The sequence below is a fragment of the Micrasema longulum genome, unplaced genomic scaffold, assembly GCF_059751315.1.
Source record: "Micrasema longulum isolate JH-2025_06_02 unplaced genomic scaffold, ASM5975131v1 h1tg001940l, whole genome shotgun sequence".
In the NCBI taxonomy this organism is placed as follows: domain Eukaryota; kingdom Metazoa; phylum Arthropoda; class Insecta; order Trichoptera; family Brachycentridae; genus Micrasema; species Micrasema longulum.
In genome coordinates this window covers 243,293-270,214 of record NW_028279114.1, presented here as the reverse complement: position 1 = coordinate 270,214, position 26,922 = coordinate 243,293, and the positions used below count along the sequence as shown (strand labels likewise).

General features: G+C 31.9%; 1 protein-coding gene across 1 annotated transcript; it reads left to right on the top strand.

Annotated features, from left to right (window-relative positions):
* Positions 1–10,234: 10,234 nt before the first annotated feature.
* rho-7 (rhomboid family intramembrane serine protease rho-7) lies at positions 10,235–24,501 on the top strand. The gene is made up of 9 exons (XM_088238681.1): positions 10,235–10,379; positions 10,506–10,728; positions 12,159–12,275; positions 13,664–13,826; positions 16,006–16,101; positions 18,948–19,072; positions 20,245–20,346; positions 22,103–22,200; positions 23,493–24,501. Exons 1-9 carry the CDS (start codon positions 10,330–10,332, stop codon positions 23,584–23,586), a joined length of 1,068 nt encoding a protein of 355 aa, XP_088094807.1. The 5' UTR covers positions 10,235–10,329; the 3' UTR covers positions 23,587–24,501.
* Positions 24,502–26,922: the final 2,421 nt, after the last annotated feature.

Here is a 26,922-nt window from a genome sequence, read left to right as displayed (position 1 = left end):
TGTCGTTGCAACGTTGCATCAGTGAACCCTTTTTTTTAAATACTAGGGATGTTACCCAGAAAAATCGAATGTTCATAATTTTGATAAATTATGTACTTATCTTATTTTGTTCCTTAAATTTACGATAGAAAATAATAATGGGACAGGGATTCGACTTATGATTTTTAAAATAAAATTACAGTACATATAAGTACTTTTTCATAGTAACTGAATTCAATTTACATATATTATGTTTGAAGTCCGAATCGATTCATTCACTTGAATCGATGTTTTTAAGCAGGTTACCTCACTATGAAGCTAAAACCGACAAAAGTCAAATGTGACCTATTAAATTGGGCCTACTATAGTTACATCCAAATCATAGCAAAAATAAAGCAAACAACAATAAAAAATATATTTCGGGTGGCCGGAGAAGTGACGTCTAAAGGAAAAAACTGTAGGTGCCTCATGTTAAGGGGTATTCGAATCACCCCCATGTATGTTCTGCGATATTGCATAGTTTTCAAGTTCTGATTTTTTAAATTGGTTTTTGAAAATTTTCGACCGGATCGGTTTTAACCATTATTTTTTTGAAATATTTGTTTTGCATCTTATTTAACTTGAATTGTGCTTTTACGCATAAAATAATCAGCTTCGTAACATTAATGTAACCTCCAAAAGTTTCGATCTAAAATTGAGAATTTACGTTTGAGCGAGTCAGACTTGAGTTTTCAACTTTAAATTAACAATATAAAAAGCCAATTTCATTGTTTTCGGATAACTTTAAAAATTGCTCTAGACTCTCAGATTTCATAATAATACAAAAAAGTATAACCTAATAGGCTATTATTCGCTAAAATCAGCCTCTAAAGATACTGAGGCGTAAAATTCCTAAATAATTCACAAATTAAAAAAATAATGGTTAAAACCGATCTGGTCGAAAATTTTCAAAAACCAATTAAAAAATCATAATTAAAAAACTATGCAATATCGCGGAACATACATGGGGGTGATTCGAATACCCCTTAACGAGGCACCTGCATTTTTCCTTTAGACGTCACTTCTTCGGCCACCCTGTATAGAAAATCACAATACACATGCAATAATTCATGTAAGAAAAATATATAAATATGATAAATATTTCCTTAGTTTACATTATTTATTTCTGTATTACTCGTTACCATAGATATGACACTAGCTGGTAGCTGTCAACATTTTGAAAAATGTACTTAAAAATACCCCTTTCCAACGAGGAAGCTCAGTGATTTCTGTATTCGTTAATAGACTCAAAGTAAGCTAAAAAAATATTTTATTTTCATGTATCGTGTTACCATCGCTACGATTTTTAAAAGTTTTTTTTATTTTTTTATTACTCCGTGCGAGACGTCACTAGTTCTCTTCGGTGAGTTGTCCTGATTGGTGAGTTGGCTTCCCGGAAACCGGAAATCTATCACAACGTTGCTTGATCGTTGCTTGATTTGAAACAACTTGTGATGTCATTTAAAGAAGTTCACTTTTTTTTTCACACATTTTAGAGAAACTTCGTCGTAAAATTAAATGCTGTATTTTTTACCGCGTGTACGAAAACTTTCCTTACATCCAATTTCCTGTAGCACTGAGCTTTCACATTGTAATTAAAGAATATGTGGAATTATATCGACGAGCATCTACAAGTTGTATTTTTTAACAAACATCTACAAACTGTTTTTTTTTTTAAGTATGTAGCATTAGATATTTACGGGTCGTAGTGACGTCAGGAGTGAATATAGCAATCACCCCCCTCTTAAGAATCATAATAAGAATCTTTGTAGAATAACCTAACAAATATAATATGAAATTTGTGTTTCGATAATATATGATTATCATGCAATCTTCATTCTTATTTCCAATCTTATCAAATTATGATACTAAGTTCATATTCAAATTTAGACGTAATCATCATTCATTGACTGAATTGAATTACGAAAATATACGATATAGACGTAAATAAACGTAAACAGAAAATAATCCAACGTATAAAATACAAAAATAGTTCACAAGAGCAGATGTGCTGATTTTAATGCTATAAAATGGGCGCCTACCTGTTCGATTTTTTTTCAAACGATGACGCTATTGAAGATTGGCGCGGGACGTTCGAAGCTACTAATTTCCGTTTCCGACTGGATCAAAAGTGTACTTCTATTTCTGAATCGAAACAGGGTTGCCACTTTTTCGACTTACACTTTTATTCAGAAAAATACACGCTTATAAAGTACGTAATATCCTCTCCTTACACTTATTTGCGACTAATTGTAGCGTATTTCGATAAATAATTTGTTACACGACGGCATGATGTTCAGTCTTCGCTTTAAGCACCAGTCTAGGGTGTGTAAATATTGCATTCAAAATTATATTTTTACGTCGTTTATAGTATCAACTATTTTGTAGAGTAAAACCACGTATATCTAAGGGGTGATTGTATAGACTCCAGATAAAGATTTTATTAAAGGTATTTATAATACTAACTTTTTTTTCTAAATAATTAGTATGTTTTCCCCTTTTCTAGATAAATTGTATTTATGTTTCTTTAAAAACGATTATTTACAGTAAACATATATACGTCAAGTACTTATTTACTTAAAGCAGTGTTTTTCTATCCGTGGGTCGCGGACCCAAGAAAGGCAAAAGTAAATGATGAAAACTGGCATCAGGGGGGGGAGCACCAGATTTCTTAAGAAATTTAAAAGGTGTCCCTCTTTAAAGGGGATCGAGTATTTAAATATGTTAAAAAAACACTGACATAAAGTATCAAGTAACCTTTTATAGAAAAGGCGAAACGCATAAAGAATATAATATACATATATGAAATAAATTTGAACTAATTAAAAATATGCAAGTACTAAAACAAAAGAAATAAATGGTTATTTTAAAAATGATAACAGATTACCAATTACACAAACAAAATAAAATGTAACTAGACATTCTTTATAAATTACTGTCCACAGCATGCGAATTAAAATAAGCATAAGAGAAAAATAAAGGAAATAAGTTTTAAAACTATAAAACAAATAATATAATATAAACTAATATATAAAAATATTATATAATAAAAGCAAAACGCGGGTGTATAATATACAAATTTGATCGAGGGCGGTGGTCTGCAAACCGCGGCTCGCAACTCGCAAGCCGCATGCGGCTAACACAGCGCTAAATTAAGAGTTTGATCGATTTATTTTATTTACGGGTCCTAAAGAAGAATTTTTAGGATTATTGCCGCTGAAAGGTCCAACACGTAACGATAATATTTCAAACGCTGTCTTTAAATGCGTGGAAAAACATATTAAACTCGATAAAACTGTTTTCATTTCAACAGTTGGGGCAAAAAGTATGACCGGAGAGAGAAGGTTGTTTTTTATTTAAAGGCAAAAATTAATTACGAGGTACTTGTTTACCGTTCATCAAGAAGCGCTTTGTGCTTAGATATTTCAAAAGTGGTCTGATTTGAAATACTGTTCATACCCACTTATTATGTCTTTAATTATTGACCGGTTTCTGGGCTAATACGTGCTCCTTGCAATTAAATTGAAATTATTATGATAACGTTAAATGATTTTCTTTTTTTAATTCTGACAACAGTGCCAACCCTTGATCAGTAAAATGATATAGTGTTCAACAAACAATATCTCGTCAACAATCGTCACATGACAACGACAAGGATATTAATCCAATAAAATATATTCCATGGAAGGTTTAATGTGTTAATTATCACGTCAGCCTAACTCATAATAATTGTTGTCATTTAATATCCACGGGTGTTCTTAGTTCTCTATTCTCACAGTAGGTATGAAATTGTCTAAGTAAACCGCTCAATGTATAGAACTACGTTTCGTACCAGAGCCTGACTGGGGAACAAGAGTTTTCTTTTATGCATCTTTTTTCAATCTGTACTATTGACTAAGCTATTTAAACCTTACCTTACCTTTTTAGGGGTCTTGTGGCTTCTTTCCTAATCCGCATAATATGGCAAAAACAAATTTGAAGCTTTTATGAACGGTTCATTCTTCTTTATTGTTAATATTTTATTATTATTAGGATTTTAATTCCATCACTACCCTCAAAGTGCTATTTACTGCCTTGGTTAGAAGTAATTTAGAATTCAATTCAACAATTTGGTCACTTTATTACAGTGTTCATATTTTAAAGTTAGAAAGAGTACAACGTAAATTCCTTAGATTCATCAATTACAAACTTAATATACCCACTGAAAATATTGATTACGATAATTTATTATGTACACTAAATATGTCAACACTTTGTAAAAGAAGAATTATAAATGATTTATTAAATTTATATAAAATAGCAAATGGCGTATTGGACGTCCCGGAATTAACTAGTGTTATCAGCTTAAAAGTACCTGTTCGAAATACTCGCCAGCTAACGTTATTTTTTTAATCTCCTGGAGTCACAATTATTATTACAATTCACCAATACCTAGACTACACCGGCTAGGTAACGAGTATGGTAAAGTTGATATATTTCATATGTCATATAAATATAGGTTAAGTATTCAAAAGGTTATAAATTAATTTGTATAAAATCTCTTAATATTGTTCTTTATTTACTTTTTTTTTTCTCATGTATCTCTATACTAGTTTATAAACTTATATGTATGTATATGTGTGTGTGCATGTTTTCATATGTAAATTAATTAAATATTTTTCTATGTACCCTATACCTATGTTGGTACATTTCCTTATTTTTACTTATTATTGTATCTTTTAGTTTTTCTTATGTTATCTTTAATTTTAACTAAATTTACATACTTATGTTTCACTGCTGCACTAGAATGTAATTTCTAATATATGTAAAATCCCGCAGGGCGTGTAAATTAATAAATATTTTTTTTATTAAAAAATATATATATATATATTAAGCCAAATATGTTAGTATTGACAAAATTGTAAAAGGCAGATTTGCCGTTTATGTTAATAAAATAAAATGAAATAAAATATTATATGTTTATAAAAGATTCAAGTTATTTAGAATTTACTTTTGCTGATTTCAATGAGGAACTTCAGCCCTACGGGAAATTGGATACAAAAAATGTTTTCTTACGTGGGGTAAAAATTAGAGCATTAAATTGTATGGCAAAGTTTCGTGAAAATGTACAGAAAAAATAATAAAAAATATTTAGATAAAAACGCACTACTTTAAATGACGTCACTGGTTCATGTGAATCGACCTATGATCTGAGAGCTATGGAAGATTTCCGGTATGCTTATCGCTTCTGGACCAATGGGAAGAACTGAATGAGAATAAGCGGAAATGAACCTCTGACGTTACACGCGGAGTTATTTCAGAAATACAAAACTTTGAAAAATCGTAGCGCCGATAATACGATATATAAATTATTTTTTTTTAAAATTGACTTAGTTTAACAGTCTATTAACAAATATTTTTTTTTTTAAAAACACTGAACTTCCTCATTATCACTGTCAGTGCACCTCAGTATACAAATAGTCTACTTGTCTGCCCTTAATCTAATTTTCCCAATTCTGACAGTGATAGGGAATATGAGTTCATTAGCCCGTTAGTAAACCGGGAGAAACAAGTCCGATACGACAAACAAGAGCCGTTGCCACTCCTCCATCGGCCATTATGCAACAGTTCATAAGAGCAATATTTTTACGTTATTTTACGTTTCAAAGACATCCATTCTATTCCCAGAGTAGGCATTGAATAAATACGCTAGCGAGCATGCGTTAATTTTCCACATTTTTCTAGGTAGCTGTACCAACAATGCCTCAAGCGACGTTACATCCGTCTGGCTCCAGTGTGTATCTCTAACTAAATTTGTAGACAAGTTTACGTTCGACAGAAAATAAAATTATTCATTTGGTAAACTCTGTTTAAATTTATATGAAAATCGTGCACGGCAAAATCAATGGAAAATACGAATGTTTTAAGTAAATGACAGAATAAATATACTTCTATTTATTGGATTTATGATGTTCTTTACATTAATGTTTCTAAGTAAGCATGCTAGTAAGACTTGTAATTTATTTAGGTATGATTATCCGTGTTCACGTATTACATATAGACATTTTAGTTTGTTTATAGTAAACTTAGCTTCTTTTGCGTACATATTTTTAAATATTTAAATACTTATTTTTTGTGTCAGTAGTTTCGCCCACAATGTATCTTGTTTGCTTATTCGCGCCCTTAACCAAAATTAGCGTATTCGTTTACCGTGCATAAGGTCTCATATTAAAATTACGAGAAGAATGACGCGGAATATTTATTTAAAAGTTTATTTTACACCGAAACACTTCATAGTCTTTGTCTTTTGGTTTTTGTTTTTTTTGTTTCCGTTGTCCTTTTCGCTATGTCAGATTAAATTCCCTTTTGTATATACCAACCTGTAAAAACAATTATACCACGAATTCATTCATAGACGTACCTGTAGAAATTATAATGGACTCAGTATTGATGTAGACATTTTTAACTGCACGTTGCATTTGTACAGAAAATTTCTTCATGGAGTTGATTATTTGGGATAGTTGCTGAATGTACATCTTGAGTGGTTTGTGCTATGTATATGTACCGCATGTAATGTATATGTTTGTGTATGTTTTATATGTGCGTTCATGTGTGTGTGCGTGGATGGCTCGGGGTATGCATTCGGTATTTATATTTATTACCAATGATAACCTCCATGGAAAACGCAAATATTAATAATTATTATTTTCTCACTTAAGTTTCTTATTTATTTTTAAAAAATTGTGACATTTAATGTTTAAATCTTTTGCATAATTTATGAAAACTTAATTGGTCTTTTTATGTTAGAAAATTGTTGTTTTTAATACTTTTTATGTATGACTGTACGTTTTCTGAATAAAATAAAATAGTCCGTGTACCGTCACCTGAAGTGCAAAACATATTATTCACGTAACAAAAAAATATATACACGCCGCGATTGGTGTAAAATATGTAGGAGTGTCAGGACCTACTATCGTATTAAGTAAAATGCAAAAATTGGATCATGCATAACCTGTACGCAAACAATTAATTACTAAAACATTCAATTGACTATTAACAAACTGCTGACACGAGCGGATGTAAAAATCGCTGAGAAACACGCAAGCGGTAATCGCTGAGAAATTACGTTATCATTTATCCCGCAAATATTTGTTTTTTTTACGGTAAAACTTTATGACAGAGCACATTTATTCATTAGTGGTAGTATTGTGGACCTACGGGTCAAAGGTTCGAGTTCCAATCTACCGCAACTCGAGTCCCATTTATCCATCACAAGTTATTTACGACTTTTAGGAAATGGTCTGAAAATTTTAATATTTGGGGGAATAATAAGAACTCAAATATTCGTTTTGCTCGTTTACAAATAAATAGTAAAAATTTAAATCCTAGGTAATATAAATAATATTACAATTTTTAATCCAGTAAAACGCTAAATAGAGCAAAGCAAATTTTACAAAAACACAAAAAAATAGTTTCATAAAACAATATACAAATAACGAAAATAATATAAATAAAATAAAAAATGTTCCTAAACAATAAAAACAATATATATTTTTTTAAATAGGGTGTTTTTTTATTTAAAATTATGTGGTAACGGTAATATTATTTATTCCGTACAAAACGTGCACGAGAAGATGTATGAATGTAAAGAAAGCAAAGTCTGTATGCAAAGACAGAATTACACGGCGCTATATCATTTCTGCCAACCCCTACGGGAAAGAGCGTGATGGTTCGTGTGTTTCTTTTAGACGACTGCGAATTGGAATAACTGCGAAACGACCGCTAGTTTCATTTTAGAAAAGTACCTATATGCTATATGTATTTTCAAAATATAATAAACACATAGTTTTATTTTCAAATAAAATTAGTAAGCGGTAATTGGGTAAAAAAAACACCACACTAAACTTAGGTCTCAACATGACGCAATATTTTATGTGAAGTTTGGTGGCTTTTAATTATTTTATTTTTTAGTAAACTATCAAACTAACCCAAAAAAATATATATATTTTCTTAAGTTTTTTAATTTTGAAATTACTGACGCGAGATGTCACAAGTTCTAGTCGGCGAGTTCTGCTGATTGCTGAGTTAGCTTCCCGGAAACCGGAAATGTATCACAACACTCTATTGTTGGTTGGTTTAGAAGAACTTGTGACGTCATTCAAAGTAATTTATTTTTAGTAAATTTGTTTATACATTTTGGTAAAACTACGCCAAAGAAAATATATTTTGTATCCAATTTTCCGTAACGCTGAGCTTTCTCAATGTGTAAAAACTATTACTACACCTAACTTAGGTCTCGACATGACGCAATACTTTTCTTGAAAATTGCAACATGAAAACGATTTAACTCTGATAATGACATTTTTAAAAAAATAAATTGCGACTACAAATGGAATAATATCCCATTATACCCGTTATACATAAAAAAAATAAAGGTAACATGTTTGAAGGGGTGGCCGTTTCATCTTTTATATATTTACATCATTAATCAAAAAACGTAAGGCATCGTTTTACGTTGAAAATATTACTAAAATAACAACTGAGCGAAAAAAATATCCATATTTACGAAGTTTATTATGTAATAGCGCAGCGGTAAGAAAATTAGATTTAGCAAAAAACAATAATAAACATAATCTTGAAAACAAGTAAGGATAAAAGTTCGGTTCTTTAAATTGTCAAGGTCCATTACAACCCTGGCCGACTATTGATCGAATTTCCCCCCATTTTCGCAGAACCTTTGGCGCCAAAATGACATAAGATAGATCGATGAATTTGACAGCAGAGTAAAACATGCGAAAATTATGGTGCCAAAACTAAAATATGCATTGCGAAACGCAAAATCTTCATAACCACGATATAATATAACATGGAGGTCGAAAGATCGTAGATTGCAATCAGAATTTCTGAATGACAAATGACAACACACGTGGGGTAGCGGTAACGGAACCGGATATTTTTCGCGAACCGGATATCTGAACTAGTATTCCGTTTTTAAAAACAAAGCTCTGAAAGTTAGTCATAAAACGGTATTCATCAACAAAATGGCTAAAAAGAGTCTTCGCTACATACAATAAACAAAATAAACGTACGATATATGAAAAATTCTCAGTCTAGGAACGACTCGGACTCAAAATATTAAATATTAAAAACTAGTTCACTAAGATTCGATTATTTCGAGAACGACCGTAACTAGCGGGATCTTTAGACGTATGGGGAGGAAATTCTTTAAGCCGGTAAGACGATGATTAACGGTTAAAATGCTGTTTAAAATACGCGTGAAATATTGCATTCTCACTGACCTTAATTGAGTGGAGAAATGTTGGTTAATTTTTCGAGTATTCTCGAAAAATTGAGTGCCCGCAACAGTCAGTCTGCCCAAAGACAATTTTACATCTGGCAGCTGACATATGAAGTTAGCCCCAGCCATAGAGGGCTGGGGTTGCGCGCTAGACCAATTTAACAGTAGGTAATTGACATAATCATCATCATCGCCATCCCCTTTTCGGCTCATAATATAAACGAGGCATTTAAATAAACAAATGAATAAGGTGCTGCATAAGTTCACCGATCACAGCGCATTTCGATCATTTTTGTTTAACGAAGGAAGGTTGGTGCCAGTCTAGGGACTATGAAACATTGCAATGTAAAAATATGTTTTTAAATATTTCATGACAAACTCAATTTACTCTATACTACAAGGCGGGTATAGTAAAGATAACCATCTTCATTTAAATTTCTGTGTGCTTTTTCGTTAAAGCCAAACCTGTGTATTATTAACTACGTTTTTGCGAATCAAACTCTATATATGTGTATGATATATAGATATGTAGTAAGTGTATTATAGGTTAAAAAAAATGAGCTCTTCACGATCGATGGTTGGATGGAGGAAGTTTTTTATTTTTTTCAAATTTATTATTATAAATCAGCATTGTTTGAATATTAATCTTGTTATTTAGCCACAATTTTTTTTATTGAAATAATTGAACTTTGAACCTAATTATTATTGCCAGTTGTAGTGAAAAACAATAATGATTATGCATTATAAAATTAATTATCATTGGTCATGTATTATTTATTTATTTATTAACAGAAATTGTCAATTTATACGGTTTTAATATTACACTAAACAGGGTTCGTAAATTCATTCAAGAGCCGATTTTTTAATTCGTAAAAAATTTCGTTGACATTTCGCGGAGGATGTGTTTTTGTAAAATAGCAATATTGAAATTGAACTGTCAGTCTGCTAGATTGGTGATATTTATGTAATTTTAAAATATTAATCTAAAAACACAATGCTAATTGATTCGAAAGCGCCATAAATCGTTTACCAAAATGTACACCATTTTTAGAACTTTTCCTAACTTTGTTGAAATAACCGTGCAGTAAGTAATGCTTTGAGGTTATCGTGTTGACCGTGACAAATCGTGGAATTCTTTTTAAATCGACAAATCATAATCCGATTCTTGTTTGCATTATAAGTTATTGTTAAATTTATGTTTTCTTTTCAGAAAATCGGGCTATATTCAACAAAAAGTCGGCGCTAATTTATTTGATAACGCGCTTAAGAAATCGACCCAAGACACAATATTATTTAGACAAACGACAAAACGAGGGTTTAAATCTCAACACAGACGAACTTCTCGTCCGACTGATGTTGGTATAGAACCAGTTTCGAATTTAGAAACAATCCCTTTGAGGAGTCTTTGGAAACCTTTTTGCTTCACTGCTGCAGTAAGTTCCATCAGGATTTTACGAAAACTCAAAAGTAAAATGCATTGCATACTTGTCACTAAGCAAACAAATAAATATACGCATACATAGTTCATATAGATAATTAAAAAATAAAACTATTTAGCAAAATTATAATAAGGCCTTACAAACATACCACTTTTTATACTTCAAATGCAAATAAATAAACATTCTTATTTTTCCACATAGTTGAAGCTAGATAAAGATAAAGATTTTTTTTACACACCAACATTTTTCGTGTCACATTCTATTGCACAAATAATTGCTACTTTTTCACGAATTGAGGTTTATAATTCAAAGGCTAGTTTTTAACTAATCTGACACCCAATCAACGTCATCATATCAATATTGCAAAAACTCGTGTACTGTGCAGAACTTCGTGCCTTGATGCTCAAAATCCCCTGACTCTCTCTAATCAAATCATCAAAAGGGTCATGAGTTTCATAAACTTGGGAGTATATGTTACAGAAAATAGCAGCTTTTAAAATAAACTGGGATTACCGCTAGGAGTAGCAGGTGCCACATTCAACATTATAACGGCTGCTTGCAAATCTGATATTTATTTATATTGATTTTACATTTTATATACATAAAAGGACAGGCATATTGCATTAAGTCAATTTATTTCTACCTACCCAAACCATTCAGTTTTTAGAAAATTACAAGTATATGGACATATTTTAACAAAATCTTATCATTTTATAGAACAATTTAAAACTAGCTAAAAAAATTACCCTTATAATTTTAAACAAAAAAAATATATTTACTCAGTGAAAACTGATATATTTGATGAAGATATTTACTCAGAAAAAACTGTGTAGCTGCTTTGTGTCAAAAAAAGACAATTATTAAAAAATCCTTAGAATTTCAGTCGATTTTGGTAGATTGCTCACAAAACGATAGGGTTGGCAAAGCTGACATTACATCTCACAAAATGTGAAAAAAAAAGTAAAATAAAGATGGACCTTAATGGGTGGGTACCTAAATGAGAAATGCTTTTTTAAAATTCTTTTCCAACTGTAGAATAATTTACACTTTGTCCTTATGATGATGAAATTAGTTGGTAATAACTTACATTTTTTAAATAAGGTACGAAATAAAATGCTCGGTACTCTGCCACATATTAACCTCACCGCGTAGGTCTTAAACAATTTATGTGTAGAGAATATGGACGTACATTGTATGGCGCCGCTTGTCAAAAACCTTCCATTATCATCTATTTATGATTGATGTAAATATTTCCAAGAAAAAATTTTGAATTTTAAAATTTTGAAAAAATACTTTGAACACTTTTCTCTCTCAAAAACTCACTCTCTTGGAGGTTAATTTGACCAATTTACGTTTTTACCCTCTAACAGGCATTTTTAGGCTGGTGAATATTGTGCTTATTTCGCAATAATTGTATGTTTCAGTTCTCATCTGCAAGCATAGCTGGAGCAGCGATATGGCAGTACGAGAATATGCGAGCTCACGCAATAAGTATGATAAGAAAACAGACCAGTTGGTTACAGCAAGCACCAAAGAAAATGGTACGGAAACTCTTAATTTATTTCTTCGATTAGGTATGCCTGTATCTAAAAAGACAAAGTACTACATAATGCATCGTATAATATTATATTAAAATATTGAAAAATAAAAAAATCATATTTGTGGGGACCAGAGAGTGAGGGACGAAAATGTGTTGTTGCCTATGCGCCCAGTGCCCGATGGACCTATATAATGGCCCGCGACACGTCACTCGCCCTTCTCTGCCTACACTAGCATTCATATCTACTACATAATATTCTTTGTTTTATTTGTGAAACCACTGCATTTTCGTGTGTTCAATAAACCTAAATTGTAATTAACGTCAAATCTTTTATTTACTTATTTCTTCAATTCAAATTCGTTGTATCCTATATTTACATAAAACACAGACTAAATTCTACACATACACGTTGAATTGGTGCAACATTGTCTGCTAATAAAAGTAGCATGGATGATTGTCCTTGACTACATGTTCCGGATGTGCTAGAGATAATTTGAAGCCGGTGTTTTATATTATATAAATTATTTGTGTTTTATAGTTGTTGGTTTTAATATTGAATAGTATAAGGCCCCGGTATATGTAAACCAAGTGCTGAATCTTAAATAAAGACGAGTTGGTTCACTTGCGGTTTCGACCTTCGGCTATACCGGGGAAATATAGCATAGAATATGTTTTGATGTATTTTTGTGTATTCAGGTATAATTTTTATGTTTATTATTATGAGTGTTCATCGCTGTATGATGCGGAGTGGAGTCTACCGCCAGCTAAACTGCACGGGAGCAAATGTCGCTATTTACGTAGCCAGCCGCTAGGTAGAGTAAGAATGGAGGGGGCCAAGTCAGCTCCCTTACCTCCTCTTCTCCGGGGCAATGTATATCTAAACAACGGGCAGTGGACCCGCTACGGTTTATAATTAAAATAATAAATCACTTGACTTGTTTCTCTGACGCCTGCTCCGATCCCCGCACCGGTCTTCGCTGCTGGTTGCCACCGTGGACTACCCTGACTGCGCCCGGCTCTCTGTACCAACATGGCCTGGCCTGTTGGAAAATCCTTTAAAGGACTATTAAAGTCTACTTAGTGGTCAGTGCTTTCTCAGCTCACTGGCCCCTAGGCCTCCTGTTCACGCAGGGACGGCTGATTGCAAGGAACCAGAAAGACGGAACCGCCACCCGTCCCTGTAACGGGTCGGCTACACTACACTTACAGAGATACGGAGTCAATGTTAAAAATCTCAAGTCTACAAAAACCCACCTAAGTCTACGATACCCTATTAGAGAATAAAAACCAGGAAGCCCACGAATTGATTGATATGAAATTCACGCTTCTAAAGTGTCTGTTTAAATGTGCGTCATTGTATTTTGCTAATTATTCCATTATCTTACACAGGGTGGCTGGCGCGAAGACGTCAACACTTGGTGGAACTCGCTACGGGAAAGTGAGCGAGTGTTCATCCCAATATGCTTAGCCAATATTCTGGTGTTTGCCGCATGGCGTGTACCCAGACTGCAGCCTGTCATGCTAAAATACTTTTGCTCCAATCCAGTGGGAAGTTAGTACTTTTCACTATCAAATACATCATCAGTAGTGCAGATTTTCCTTATATGAGGCCATAGAAACTTAAGCGACATTTAAACTATTTTTTTCAAAATTGCTTCCAAACATTTATGGCATTTCCTTTTTTAAATAAAATGACTAAAACTATGGTTAATGTTACGATTTTTTCTTAACATAAATAAAAAGAAGATAAATTATGTAAACTGACAGCTCATACGAATTTGGAGGTTATGTTTCTCTGACATATTTTTTTTGTGAAACTTCAATTTAGCGATACAGACATAGAAGAATAGTCCGGAAACCGCATACGAGCATCAAACAGAAGGCGACTTAACTACTCATGAATGAGTAGTTTTAAGTTTTGACCCATTAGTTTCTTGGTAGACATCGCTCAGTACACAACTCCTGATTTGAATTCAACTATGCCGTGCTGTGTCCTTTTAAAGTGTAGAAATACTGCTAGGATCTTAAAGAAACAGGATGGGATCACATTTCATGTGTAATTAGCAAATGAATGTTTAAGTAGCAAATACATTACTTAAAAATCCATCTATCAGATTGTCAAAGAAATCAATAAATAATATTTTTTTTACCGTACTTTGCTCATCTAATAAGAGAACTAATGAAAATCGGACCTCGGATTAAACAACTCTGTGGTGGACATTTGACCGACATTATCTTTAAAACAACAAATATTATTTAACATGATATAAAAATATCAGTTTTATGTAAAATAAAATTTGTTTTATTTTTTAAGTTCAAAGTTCATTAATTCAATTACTCTTATTAAATAACCCTTTACTTATCTACTCTGTTGTGTCAATCAATATTTCTGCGTGCCCAATAAAACTTTAGAGAAATTAACAGATTGCTTTTTTTAACCTTACATTTGTGTTATGATTATATTTTTTCCCATCGTGCAACATTACGCGGCGACGTCACGAATGTGCGCGGTGAAAGTAGGGCATAGTGGGGGGATTTTTGGACACAGTTCGATGTATTCAAATATAATTCTACGCTCCTTCTGGACTATTCTTAATTCTATGCATACAGATTTTCTTATTTATTTAGTTTCCAGCTTTCATATTTGCGCTTAAGTTAGTGTGGCTTAAGACTTTGGATTTTTTTCATCTATTGAAGTCAAATTTCACTTAAGCTTCTATGCCTAAATATTTACCTTGTTTTTAATAAACGAGGTTTATATTTACTTCAAAAAGTCGGGAGTTGAATCTTGACGGTTTTACTCTGGTTAATGTTAGCCTGAGAAGCATTCTTCAATTCTTTGGACATGTTGAGCGGGGCAATGAGGATATCCCGGAGAGATTGGTTGTGTCGGTTCCATGGAGAGAAAAAGAGGAAGAGGTAGATCCCCTGTATGATGGGACGATCAGGTCAGGACAGCGGCAGGCACTACAGTAGTTCAATTCAATTTAATTCAATTAATTTATTTTAAATATAACATATACATTACAAAAATATATTCAATACGTACATATAATAAAAAAGAGAAAAAAATACACGAAAGAGACCCACGTCAAAGTAGTGGAAGAATCCTGCTCCGGAAAACCCCTTCGGATACATGGAACAGATCAATATCCAGAGCTATGTTGTTCAGCATAGCGGTAGCCCCTCCAACAGGCATAACCATAGGCAGGTTGGTCCTGAATATCGGCATATGAAACAATCTATGCTGACGCTGTCTTAGGTAATTATCAGGAACATGCAAACCAATGCTCATCATAATTTCAGAATTATCGATCATATAAATAAAATAAAATAAATAAATAAATACCGCGCAACAATCGATAAAAATGTGTAGTCAAATACACATTCTTTCTAGTCTCTAAACTGCTGTAGCCAAGCATACCCTGGAGAAACTCGGTCGGGTAGAGCCAAGGATAATACCCGCACTCTCTCATGTAGTTGGAGCGCTGTGCGCGGCTTGGTCAATCCCTTGACCTCTCCCGAGTTGGAGAAGAATTGTCGGGGCGGCCACAAGGGGTCACGATCCTAAGTCATGAGGACAGCGACTAAGAAGATGAAGAAGAATTTTCTTCAAAGAAAAACCAAAGAATAAAGTTGTTATGTTTATTGTATGTATATAGATTGGGTGGTATGTTTCATTTTTTAAAAACATAATAGTGTGAAGTTGAAATTTTTTTCTATCATTCCAGAAGCGATCTGCTGGCCGATGGTACTGTCCACGTTTAGTCACCATTCCGCTTTTCACCTGTTTGCCAATATGTTTGTTCTGCACAGTTTTAGTTCAGGTAATTTAATTACAATATTTTACTTCGCAAAAATAATAACAGAACGCCCATGTTTAAGAATATACTGATCGATGAACAGCATGGATTTAGATCTGCCAGATCAACCACCTCTAACCTGGTAGATTATACCCAGGTTATTGTCAAAGCACTCGAAAATGGTCAGCAGATTGATGTTCTTTATACAGATTTTTCTAAGGCATTTGACAAAGTAGATCATAAAATTCTCATGTATAAATTACATGCCTTGGGAATAAGAGATCCATTACTATCATTTATTAAATCGTATCTAACTAGTAGGACACAAAATGTTCGGATAAATAACTATTTATCAACCAGTATTAATGTTACATCGGGTGTACCTCAGGGTGCTCATTTGGCACCCCTGCTTTTCAATTTGTTTATTAATGATGTTGCTAAATCATTCTCTTACTCTCGTTTTTGGCTCTTCGCGGACGACAACAAAATTCTCAAAATAATTCAAACTTTACAAGACTGCTTTCTTCTTCAATCAGACATTAACTCTTTTAACCGATGGTGTAAAGTCAATAAATTAGAACTAAATATTAAAAAATGCAAAATAATGTCATTTTATAGAACAAAACAACCAATTTCCTTCGAGTACCTATTAGAAAACTCCAAAATTGATGTAGTCAAGTCCATCAGAGATTTAGGAGTTGTTTTGGACTATAAACTGACATACAACGAGCATATAGATAATACAGTAAATAAATCACTGAAATTACTTGGCTTCATTAATCCTCTGATTTTACTAATGTCCGTACAATCAAAACTCTTTATTGCTCAACTGTTCGCCCTCTTCTTGAATATGCCTCAGTGGTCTGGTCTCCATTCTATGTCAATCGCATTAATCACATTGAATCAGTCCAACATCGCTTGCTTCGAAAAATAGCGTGGATGCTTGGACTAGAGAGAGATAATTATTCTTATGCTGAAATGTTAAATATTTCTAGTCTACAAAAACGTAGAACTAATATTGACTCCATATATATGTTCGGCATACTAAATGGTATAATCGATGTTCCATCATTACTGGGACAAGTAAAATTCAATATCCCGACTCGTAGATTGAGAAACAATGAAGTACTGTTCATCGATCAGCATAGAACAAACTATGGCCTAAATTCTCCAATGACCCGCCTTTGTCGTATTGTTAACTCAAGACAGGATCTGGACTTTTTTGGTTTAAGTTTACAACGATTTAAACGAGCACTACATAAATAGTCCAGATCTTGTCTCGATGTCCCTTATGTTTGTCAATGCTTCTTTCTTTTTTCTTTAAATGTTTTATACTATTCTTTTATTGTAATATTTAAACCTTATAAATTGTATACATGGACAATGTCCGTTAATAAATAAATAAATAAATAAACAGAGAAAGCACTCAGCCCACACACCCGAAAACCGTTTCAATGACCAACGGTCTTCTTATGGTCTCGCTCATACTTCAAAAATCGAGTTGCATTTTATTATTTCAACTTTTTAACTGGGATTTCATTTGGGTTTAGCAATTTGTGTCGCCATTCTTTTTCATGATCATATTGCAATTACAAAAAAACTTTTTCACTGAGGTATTTAATATTAATTTACCCATAAAATTGAAAGTTCCCTCTCCTTACCCGGATCTGTTATAAAGGTCTTGTGATCTCTTTTCAGATCCGCACATTGCAAAAACAATTAGTAAGCTTTAATGAATGGTTAATTACTTTTTTTTTAAATCTTTGTCTATAAAAGATTTGCATTATTTAAATTTTACATTTACTGCTTTTAATGCCATTATCAGTCGGAGCTCCCCTGTATAATATGTCGGTAGTCAGATGGCAGAAGGAACCATCTATCAAAAATTAAATTAAATTTAAAAAAAATTAAAAAAAATTTTTTTTTCTCATTTTTAAAAATCTTTAAAATTTTTATTATTTATATTTTTCTATTATTATTTTGTATATTGTTTTGATTATTTTGCGTATTGTTTTGATTACTTGTATATTGTTTTAATATGTAAATAAATATTTTTGATTTATATATCGAAGAGTCCCGACTTAACACGGAATGTTCTAATAAGTCGGAACATAAAAAACATATAATTGTGTCTATGTAAAATTGTGCATTAAATAAATAAATAAAATAAAATAATTTTTCAAAAATGTTCAGGAGATCTGAAATAAGACTAAATTTCATGACTTTAATGCACAAACTAAAATATTTTAAAGTTACTTTTCAACAATAAATTACCATTCTAAATGGTGCTGTTTTTTTTTTCTTTTTTCTGTGTTTTTACTGAATATTTGTTAAAACTTTTGAAAACTAAAACACAAAAAAATATCAGATGGTCCCTTCTGCCATCCGACTACCGATTATAGTAAATTTGTGGGAGCGAAGTATGGACTTTGAAAACCGCGGATGAAAGTAGGCTGAATGCTGTTGAAATGCTATCTCTCAGGCGATTGAGTGGTAAAACTATGTACGATAGATGCACAAGTGTCGAGATCCAAACATTATGGAAGGCTGAGATAGGCATCATCGATAAAATCAAGAAAGGAGCTCTGCGTTAGTTTGGACATGTAGAGCGAAAGGACAGGGAAAGAACGGCTAAAAATATTTACAATGCGAATCTTAATGGATGCAGAAATAGAGGAAGACCGAGAAAGACAGGGCATGACCAAATCCAACAAACACTTGAAGACAGACATGTTAAAAGACAGAATAATCAGCTATGTAGAGGAAGCGAGATATGTATGGAAAGATGTAATGTGGCGTTCTATCCTCTCTTCTCAACCTTTATGGGAAACAGCGTGATGGTTTGTTGTATGATTATTATTATTTTGCAGGTATCATAGCCAACCTTGGCAAGGAACAGTTTATTGGAATGTATTTAGCCGGAGGAGTGATAAGCAGTTTCGCCAGTTATATGTACAAAACCATCGGAGCACGGCCGGGACTCAGTTTAGGAGCTGTAAGTATATTTGTGTGTTGTGTGTTGTGTCTCTGTGTCCAGGCGGTCAAAGAATACAGCTCTGAGTGTGAAAAAGAACCAGAATCCTGTATGAGCGTTTTCGACTCGATGGCGACTCTTAGGTAAAAATCCTGAAAAAGAAAATCGAATGGGGATTAGTCCGCCTTGTTGTGTAGTGGTTGGTGCGTTGCTTACCATTCTTAAGGTCCTGGGTTCGATTCCTGTCAGGGTGGACGGAAAATATTTGTTTTAAAATAAGATTTACATACATATTTATAAATATTAAAGAGAAGAGAAACGATAAGGAAAAAAAATTTAACAAGTCACCCACAACTAGACAATAGTTTTATATATAAATGTTCTAAGACTAACGAATTGTGAATTTACTGGTTTGTAATAATAAAGGTATACAAAAGAAAAATTGCATCGAGGATCAAGGAGAAATTAAAAATAGGCTGTGTATATCATAAAAAAATTTGTAGTCCTGCGCAGCAATCCACTTGGTTATATCAACTTTACACGTATTAAAGCTGTTTGTGGTTTTCAAAGAACTGTCCAACTGACTATACACTCTCGGTACATTAACACTATATTGCCTTCAGGCGAAGCTCGCTCTTGCAGCAGGGGCTACATAATTTTCAGCTAGAGCACATCTCGTGTATCAATTTTACTGGGTTCTTTGTTCACTTTTTCGTGGCTTTTACCTGAACGGCAACAATATCTTCTACCGTTTTTCAATTTCCATATTTTTTATTTTATTTAAATCTTAAAGTAGGGCACACATATCATACATATTGTTATGTGTGTTCTAATAATAACATTGCAAATATATTTTATTTATAAATTGTTTATCACATATGTCTTGACCATTATTTTAAATTTTGATATGTTTTTTTCTTCATAAATATTTTTTTCCATTTCGTAATACTTTTTAATTGCTTTAAATAAAATTGAATTTTGTGACTTTGCCTTTTTCCTAAATGGAAGTCTAATTTTGTTCTTTTCTCTAGTATTGTGATCGTGTTCATGCTGGTTCCGATCAATTTTTTTCCAAAATTCTGTTTTTTTATTAGAGTTTATAATTTTATGAACAAATATCATTTTATTGTAAAATATTCTTTGTTTATATGTTAATAATTTCATTTCATTTACCATTGCTATTTCTGTTTTAGTCTGGTGCAATAATGGCCGTATTAGGATACGTATGCAGCGAGTTCCCCGAGACGCGCCTCAGCATTATCTTTCTACCAATGTATACCTTCACTGCAGGAATTGTGAGTTTATGTTCACTCTATTTATTTACATTTGAAATATGTCAAGCGAGAGAATGCCAGTTAAAATATAGGGGTTATAAAGAATATAATCATGTCTGTGAAATAGAACCAAAATCCTGTTAAAATGTTTTCGACTTGATGGGTATTCAGGTAAAAATCCTGAAAAGAAAATTAAGTGAGGATAAGTCGACCTTGTGTAGTGGTTGGCGCATTTACCCACCATGCTCGAGGTCCCGGGTTGGATTCTTGGCAGGATTGATGTAAAATATTTTTATTAAATAAGGTGGTTATTACTAGTGATGAAACGTATAATGGTCTGGCCAGATACTGAATATTCGGCGAGCCCCTAAGCTGAATAGCCCCGGATATCAAATTTTTTTTATAGTTATAAACAAAACTTTTAACGGGCATAAAATGAAAAAGGAGTTAAAATATTTTTTAAATAACTTATCGATCAATGATTTGCATATCAATATGGTTTAAAAACTTATTAAATAAATATGTAATTATTATGGTTTTGGGTAGTTTCCCCCCCTGCGCTTTATTTTTTTTAATGCAAATATATTTTTAATTTAATTTTTTTTTTTTTATAAACATTTTTTATTTGCAGGTTAAATTCTTTTTCTAGTGTATGCTAAACACTGACATGTTTTTATGCAAAAAAGTTTTTAAATAATGAAGGTTACTTCCTATTTCAAAACACAGTCAATATCTATATATCAATTTAGTGGCGTTGATTTCATTAAATTTTGGCAGTTAAATGAATATAAGGTATCCTCCGAATATTGAACTGCTATCTGGTATCTGGTCAGATAGTTACCGGATATCCATTTCATCTCTAGTTGTTACTGTAATTTTTTTATTTTTTTTATTTGTGTATTTTTCCATGCATATATTATTTACATAGAAATATAATTACAAAAATACACTTCAGAAAAATACATCTTAAAATTAAGCTATAACATAAATTGGAAAAAATGCCCACAAAGACTTCTGCTCTGAGCGTAGGCCATTCCTTTTTTAATTATTAAAAAGTTTATAGCACATAAATATGGTATGACATGACCATGAAAATAAAAGAAAAACCAAACTAACATATGCTGATATTACGAAAACATGATTTATTTGCAGTATACATTTATTTTTAATTTTAATTAATTTTTTTTTTTAAAGAATGTGTTTATCTGTTACTTCGATGCTATTCCAAGACCTCAAACCTACTTTAAACTGTAGATATTTAAATATTAAGGCTATCGGATTGGGGTTTGATGATGAATAATTATTGTAATTAAATTAAGTAAAACAACTTTGTTTTTAACCACTAATTTTTTTACTATTATTTTTTGTCCACCTACCGGTTTCAAAGCAAACAAGCTTTTTCGTCAAGGTTTACGTAACTAATGAATTGATTCCTTTTTTATTTTTATCATTTTCACTAAATACTACACGTGGACCCAATAAATAAAGTCGTTTTTTCCTTACACGGGTGGTAATTTGACATCACTATTTTCGAAGTTAGATAGGAGAGGACTTAGTAGTATTTAGTGAACATGATAAAAATAAAAAAGGAATCAATTCATTAGTTACGTAAACCTTGACGAAGAAGCTTGTTTACTTTGAAACCGGTCGGTGGATTTTTTTTTTTTTTAATTAGTGGTTAAAAACAAAGTTGTTTTATTTATTTTATTATAATGAATAACCACAAAGTTAGTGATTCAAATATAAACTTTATAATAATTATTGTGTTTGATTTTAGGCAATAAAAGTATTAATGAGCGTTGATTTGGCCGGAGTAATATTAGGATGGAAATTATTCGACCATGCGGCACATCTCGGAGGCGCTCTGTGGGGAATGTAAGAAACAATCAATTTTATTTTCCATAATAATTCATTTTAAATTAATCATTCTGATCAGCTTTAAAAATATACACGTCGTTTATTCAATTACCATTTCTCAAATAAAAGTACATTTTTTTTTCTAAAAAGAAAATGTTTATGTACCATTAATAAACATATGGCAGCACTAGTCAAACTCGTTAGCATCCACGTCCCGAACCCTGGGCAATGGGATCACACTCATAATGGTGTGATCACAGCAAATAATGAGAGGATAACAGGCGAGTTTCTGACGCCTCCAAACCAGAACCAACCAGGTGCAAAGGTTTTTACGGTCACTGTTATCAATATTTTTCTTTTTTGGGTGATACCGTGTGTGTTGGATTTGTTCCGACGTTTCGGCTACCATTGCAGGAGCCATCTTACAAGTACAAATTACTAGTACTTAAATACACATTTTTTTCTACAAAACACTCAGTTTACTCTGAAGACGGTTCCTGCAATGGTAGCCGAAACGTCGGAACAAATCCTACACACACGGTATCACCCAAAAAAGAAAAATATTAATATTCAGAACCAACCAGATAAGGGAAGATAACCCGACAGAAAAATCCACCAGAGAAGGCAACGGGAAAACACTCTGGTCATATTTTCCCAGAAATCACCTCAGTCCTGGCTGCGGAATATAAGAGTAGCTCAGGACAGAAATGCTTTCGCTGCAGTGATTGCACCAGAAGAAGAAGAATTAACATATAAATTTGAAAATAAATCAGTTCTTGTCTCTATACAGGCTCACCTAGTGGAATGTTTTTTTTTTAACATACAAAAAAATTCAGTTAAAAAAAAGTTTGAGATTAAATAATAATAATAATTGTTGCGTTTTAGTCAAAATGGACAAAATGCGTTGATAAAAAAATAGAAAAGAAAGATAAAAAAAACCTTATTTTGCCTATTTTGATAAAAACCCTAGAATTATTTAACTTTTTAACATGTTCGCGGACACTTTTATGTCATAGAATCCACTCATATGGACACACATTGTAATTGTCTTATTTTTTGTAATATTTCACTTCCAATAAATTTGACTGTAGTTAATGATTTGAAATAAATCTAGTTTGATTAACATACAGTGACACTTTTGTTGCCAGCTTTTTTTATAGGGATACAGTATCTTCTCTAACCACATAATTACTTCAGTGTCACGTAGGCGATAACTATCTTTTCACTACCAATGTCTTTTGGACTGATGACTATAGCCATTATTTCCTAAATGAGAGACACAATTTTGTCTGATGTCTTTTTTTTTCTAGATTCTGGTGTTATTTGGGAAATGCATACATTTGGCAGAAGCGAGAACCACTCCTGCAATTTTGGCATCAGCTCAGAGGAAACACCACCAGATAGTTGAAACGTGATTTGATTAATTTCTCAAGCCATGTGAATTTGCTATGTGATAATTCCTTCGATTAAAAAATATGTACCTAAAATATGGGCCCTTAAACCAACAAGAGACGTGAAATGAACGCTTGAAAAATATAGTGATACCCTAAATTAGTAATAAATAATTGAGACTATGTTTTTTATACACCACACGCAAGTTTATTTTAGATAAAAAAAAAAAAAAAAATTGCATTCTTTTTATTATACTGGAACCATTTTTTAAACGCAGTATCGTGTAAAAAAAATTGCATAAAAGAGTATACTAAAAAAATAACAATAGTGGATCCTTGTATTTTTTTCTTCTTTTGGAGTTTCTAAAAAACGAAATTGTTTACTAATTATTGTATCTTAACTTTATTAAAAAATATAACATGATAACAAAACACTTTAAAACCATAACAAAAATTATTCACTATCATATATTATACGTCTAGTAAGTAAAAGAGCGGCGTGGGACATTAAAAAACAAATAGTATAGTTATTAATTAATTATGTTAAATTAATGTTAAAAAAAATCATTTCATTTAATTTTTATATTGCGTTATTTCAAAGGCGTTTAAAAAAAGGTTCCGGTGTATATTTTGATTTCGGAACTATTTTCAACTAGTAGAAATTGGGATTCGACTTGTAGAGCGCTGTTCGAACCCCAGACCTGAGTCCGCATTACTACCAAGGGACATCAACCTGGTTAATTTCTTCTACTGCTTCGTATCCAACCCCAGGAAGCATTTCTTAACTGAGTCATGGAAATGGAAAGTCATTGAAACAGTCCTTGCCTAATTTTCTTGTATTATTTTTTCCCATTACTATGAGACCAGTTGTTTTTTTAAGTGTGATAAAACCTTAAATAGAAATAAAAGAAGAGAATATTTGTTCAAATGACTTTGTTTTTATTGTGTTTGAAATAATGCACATTTATTTTTTGAAAATGATATCCGAATAATATCCTAAGCGACTAGCGCATTCTGTCGGTCCGATTTTGGCTACTTTTTCCAACAAATCCGCTGTTATTTCGGAAATGGTGCGTATTATGTTGACTTTTATGCTTCAAGAGATGCTGGATCATTTCCACAGAATGTAGTCTCATAGAAAATAATCTAATGGTGTCAAATTACAGGATTGTGGAGGCCATTTACCAAGAGAATAATTTCTGGAAATAATTTCCCAACTCAACACAGGGCTCTTAGCCTCATAGAGTTAGGGATACGTTATTATTTTTTTTTGTAATATTTATCTTTATATGAATAAATAAAAAAAATAACTTCAATCTCGTCATGCAGTAAATTCATGGTTTTACGAAAATTCTACAATTTGCAAGAGAATTATCAATTGAAAGTTGTATCATGATAAAGAAAATAACTGTTATATTTGTGAATAACTTAAACTGGATGTATGTACTACTTTTTATGCTAGTTTACTTATACATATATTGTTTTTACTGATAAAATAAAAATTATTTCTTATTAATCGATTGTTTAAGAAGAAAACTATCATTGTATAGTTTATACCAGGGGTTAACCAAACGCCAGGGGGTTTTGGGTTAACACACATTAGATCAAATTCACATTCTGAATTTTCATATAAATATTTATATAAAAACAGCCACCTTCCGACGTAGTATTAAATACACATATTCTATACAAATCTCATTTGATGTAATAAAAAAACATAAAAAAAATAATTTAGAAAGAAAGCAAAATATTAGTTTAACATTTATTTAATAAAAATAAAATATAATAAAAAGTTTATTTATAAGTACCTACCCAAAACATTTATTTATTTTCTTTAAAACGGGGTGCATTGCACATTATTATTTTTGGAAACATGCATACTTGCAACATTTAGAAAGCAAAACTTGCAAAAGTACAAGCATAACGGAGAAATAAAGTATGCATTTTATCTATATATATATATAATGAGCTAAACCCGGCAATGCTTTGCTATTGCTAGATTTGAGTACGTACTCGTATATATATTAAATGAACACATTCGAAAGTTTGATATCAACGATTAATTCATTCAAATTAGACATTATTATTTTTGTGTTTCGGATTACATAAAATGTGAGGATATGCTGTGGGAATTTTGATAAATAGGTATTTGAACATTGTTTTCCTGTCACTGTATTGCAGACGCCTCTCTGATGCTGTGCGAAAAAGACAACTGCATGTCGGAATTTTTATGCCAAAAAAGACAAAATCGAGGCTCCATTGTCCCGTTTTCCGCACCTCATAACTGAACCGATTTTGTTATTATTTTAGACAGATTATCAGAATAAAAATATTTGTATCGATACGTTTTGCGTTTTTCAAAAAAATATATATTTGTGATCCGAGCGCCCGAAGACAGCAGATAAAACTGCTATTTTACGGGTTTGGATAATTCTAGTTCCCATAATAAACTATTTTCAACAATATTTTGAGTTTGTCCAAATTTTTGTAGACAAGGACTGGATTCAACTCCCTAGGAAGCTGTTGATATAAACATATTACAACAGAGATGAAGAACATTTTAGAGAAGGTAATATAGAAGTCTAGGCATCTACAGGGCTTATGACCTGTCATTGGCTGGTTTAAGTGGCCACTCAAAACAACAAAACACTTTTTTTGCTGTTGATTTGCATAGTTCAAACTATGCTAAATACTCACCTATTCGACGGCTCTACATGTTAGCCAACAAACATGAAAACTTAAATTTATTTAATTATCTTTATACAAATTAAAATCAATACTTTTTAATCACTTATTTTCTAAATTATAAAAATGTACTAAGTGTTACTTGTTTTACTGTTTATGCTATGATACATCGCCTCTGTTACTTCAATACTTTTTATATTTAAACTCATTATTTATTGTTAATTTGCTGCATACCTATGTTATAATTTCTTATTTAATTTTCCTTTATTGTATCTTTATTTTCTGCTGATTTTATTTTATGTATCTATATTTTCTGTACTTGTGTACAGGTGTTTTGTTTAATTATAATTGTTTTTCAATATTATTGTATACTTTGTCAAAGGCGTAAGCCCTCGAAATATTTCTACTTTGGACCAAATACAATAATTGATATCAAATTTTCGATTATGTTCATTTAATTTATATACGAATATGTACTCAAATCTACCAATAGTAAAGCATTGTCGGTTTCAGCTCGTATTTTTATAAAGACAGTGAAGAGCCGCATGTGTGCACATCCACCATATAAATATGTCGCCTGATATCTCAATCTGATTATAAAATATGTGATATAATGTATCCAAAACATTTTGATACTATGTATTTTTAAAACAAACTTGTTTGT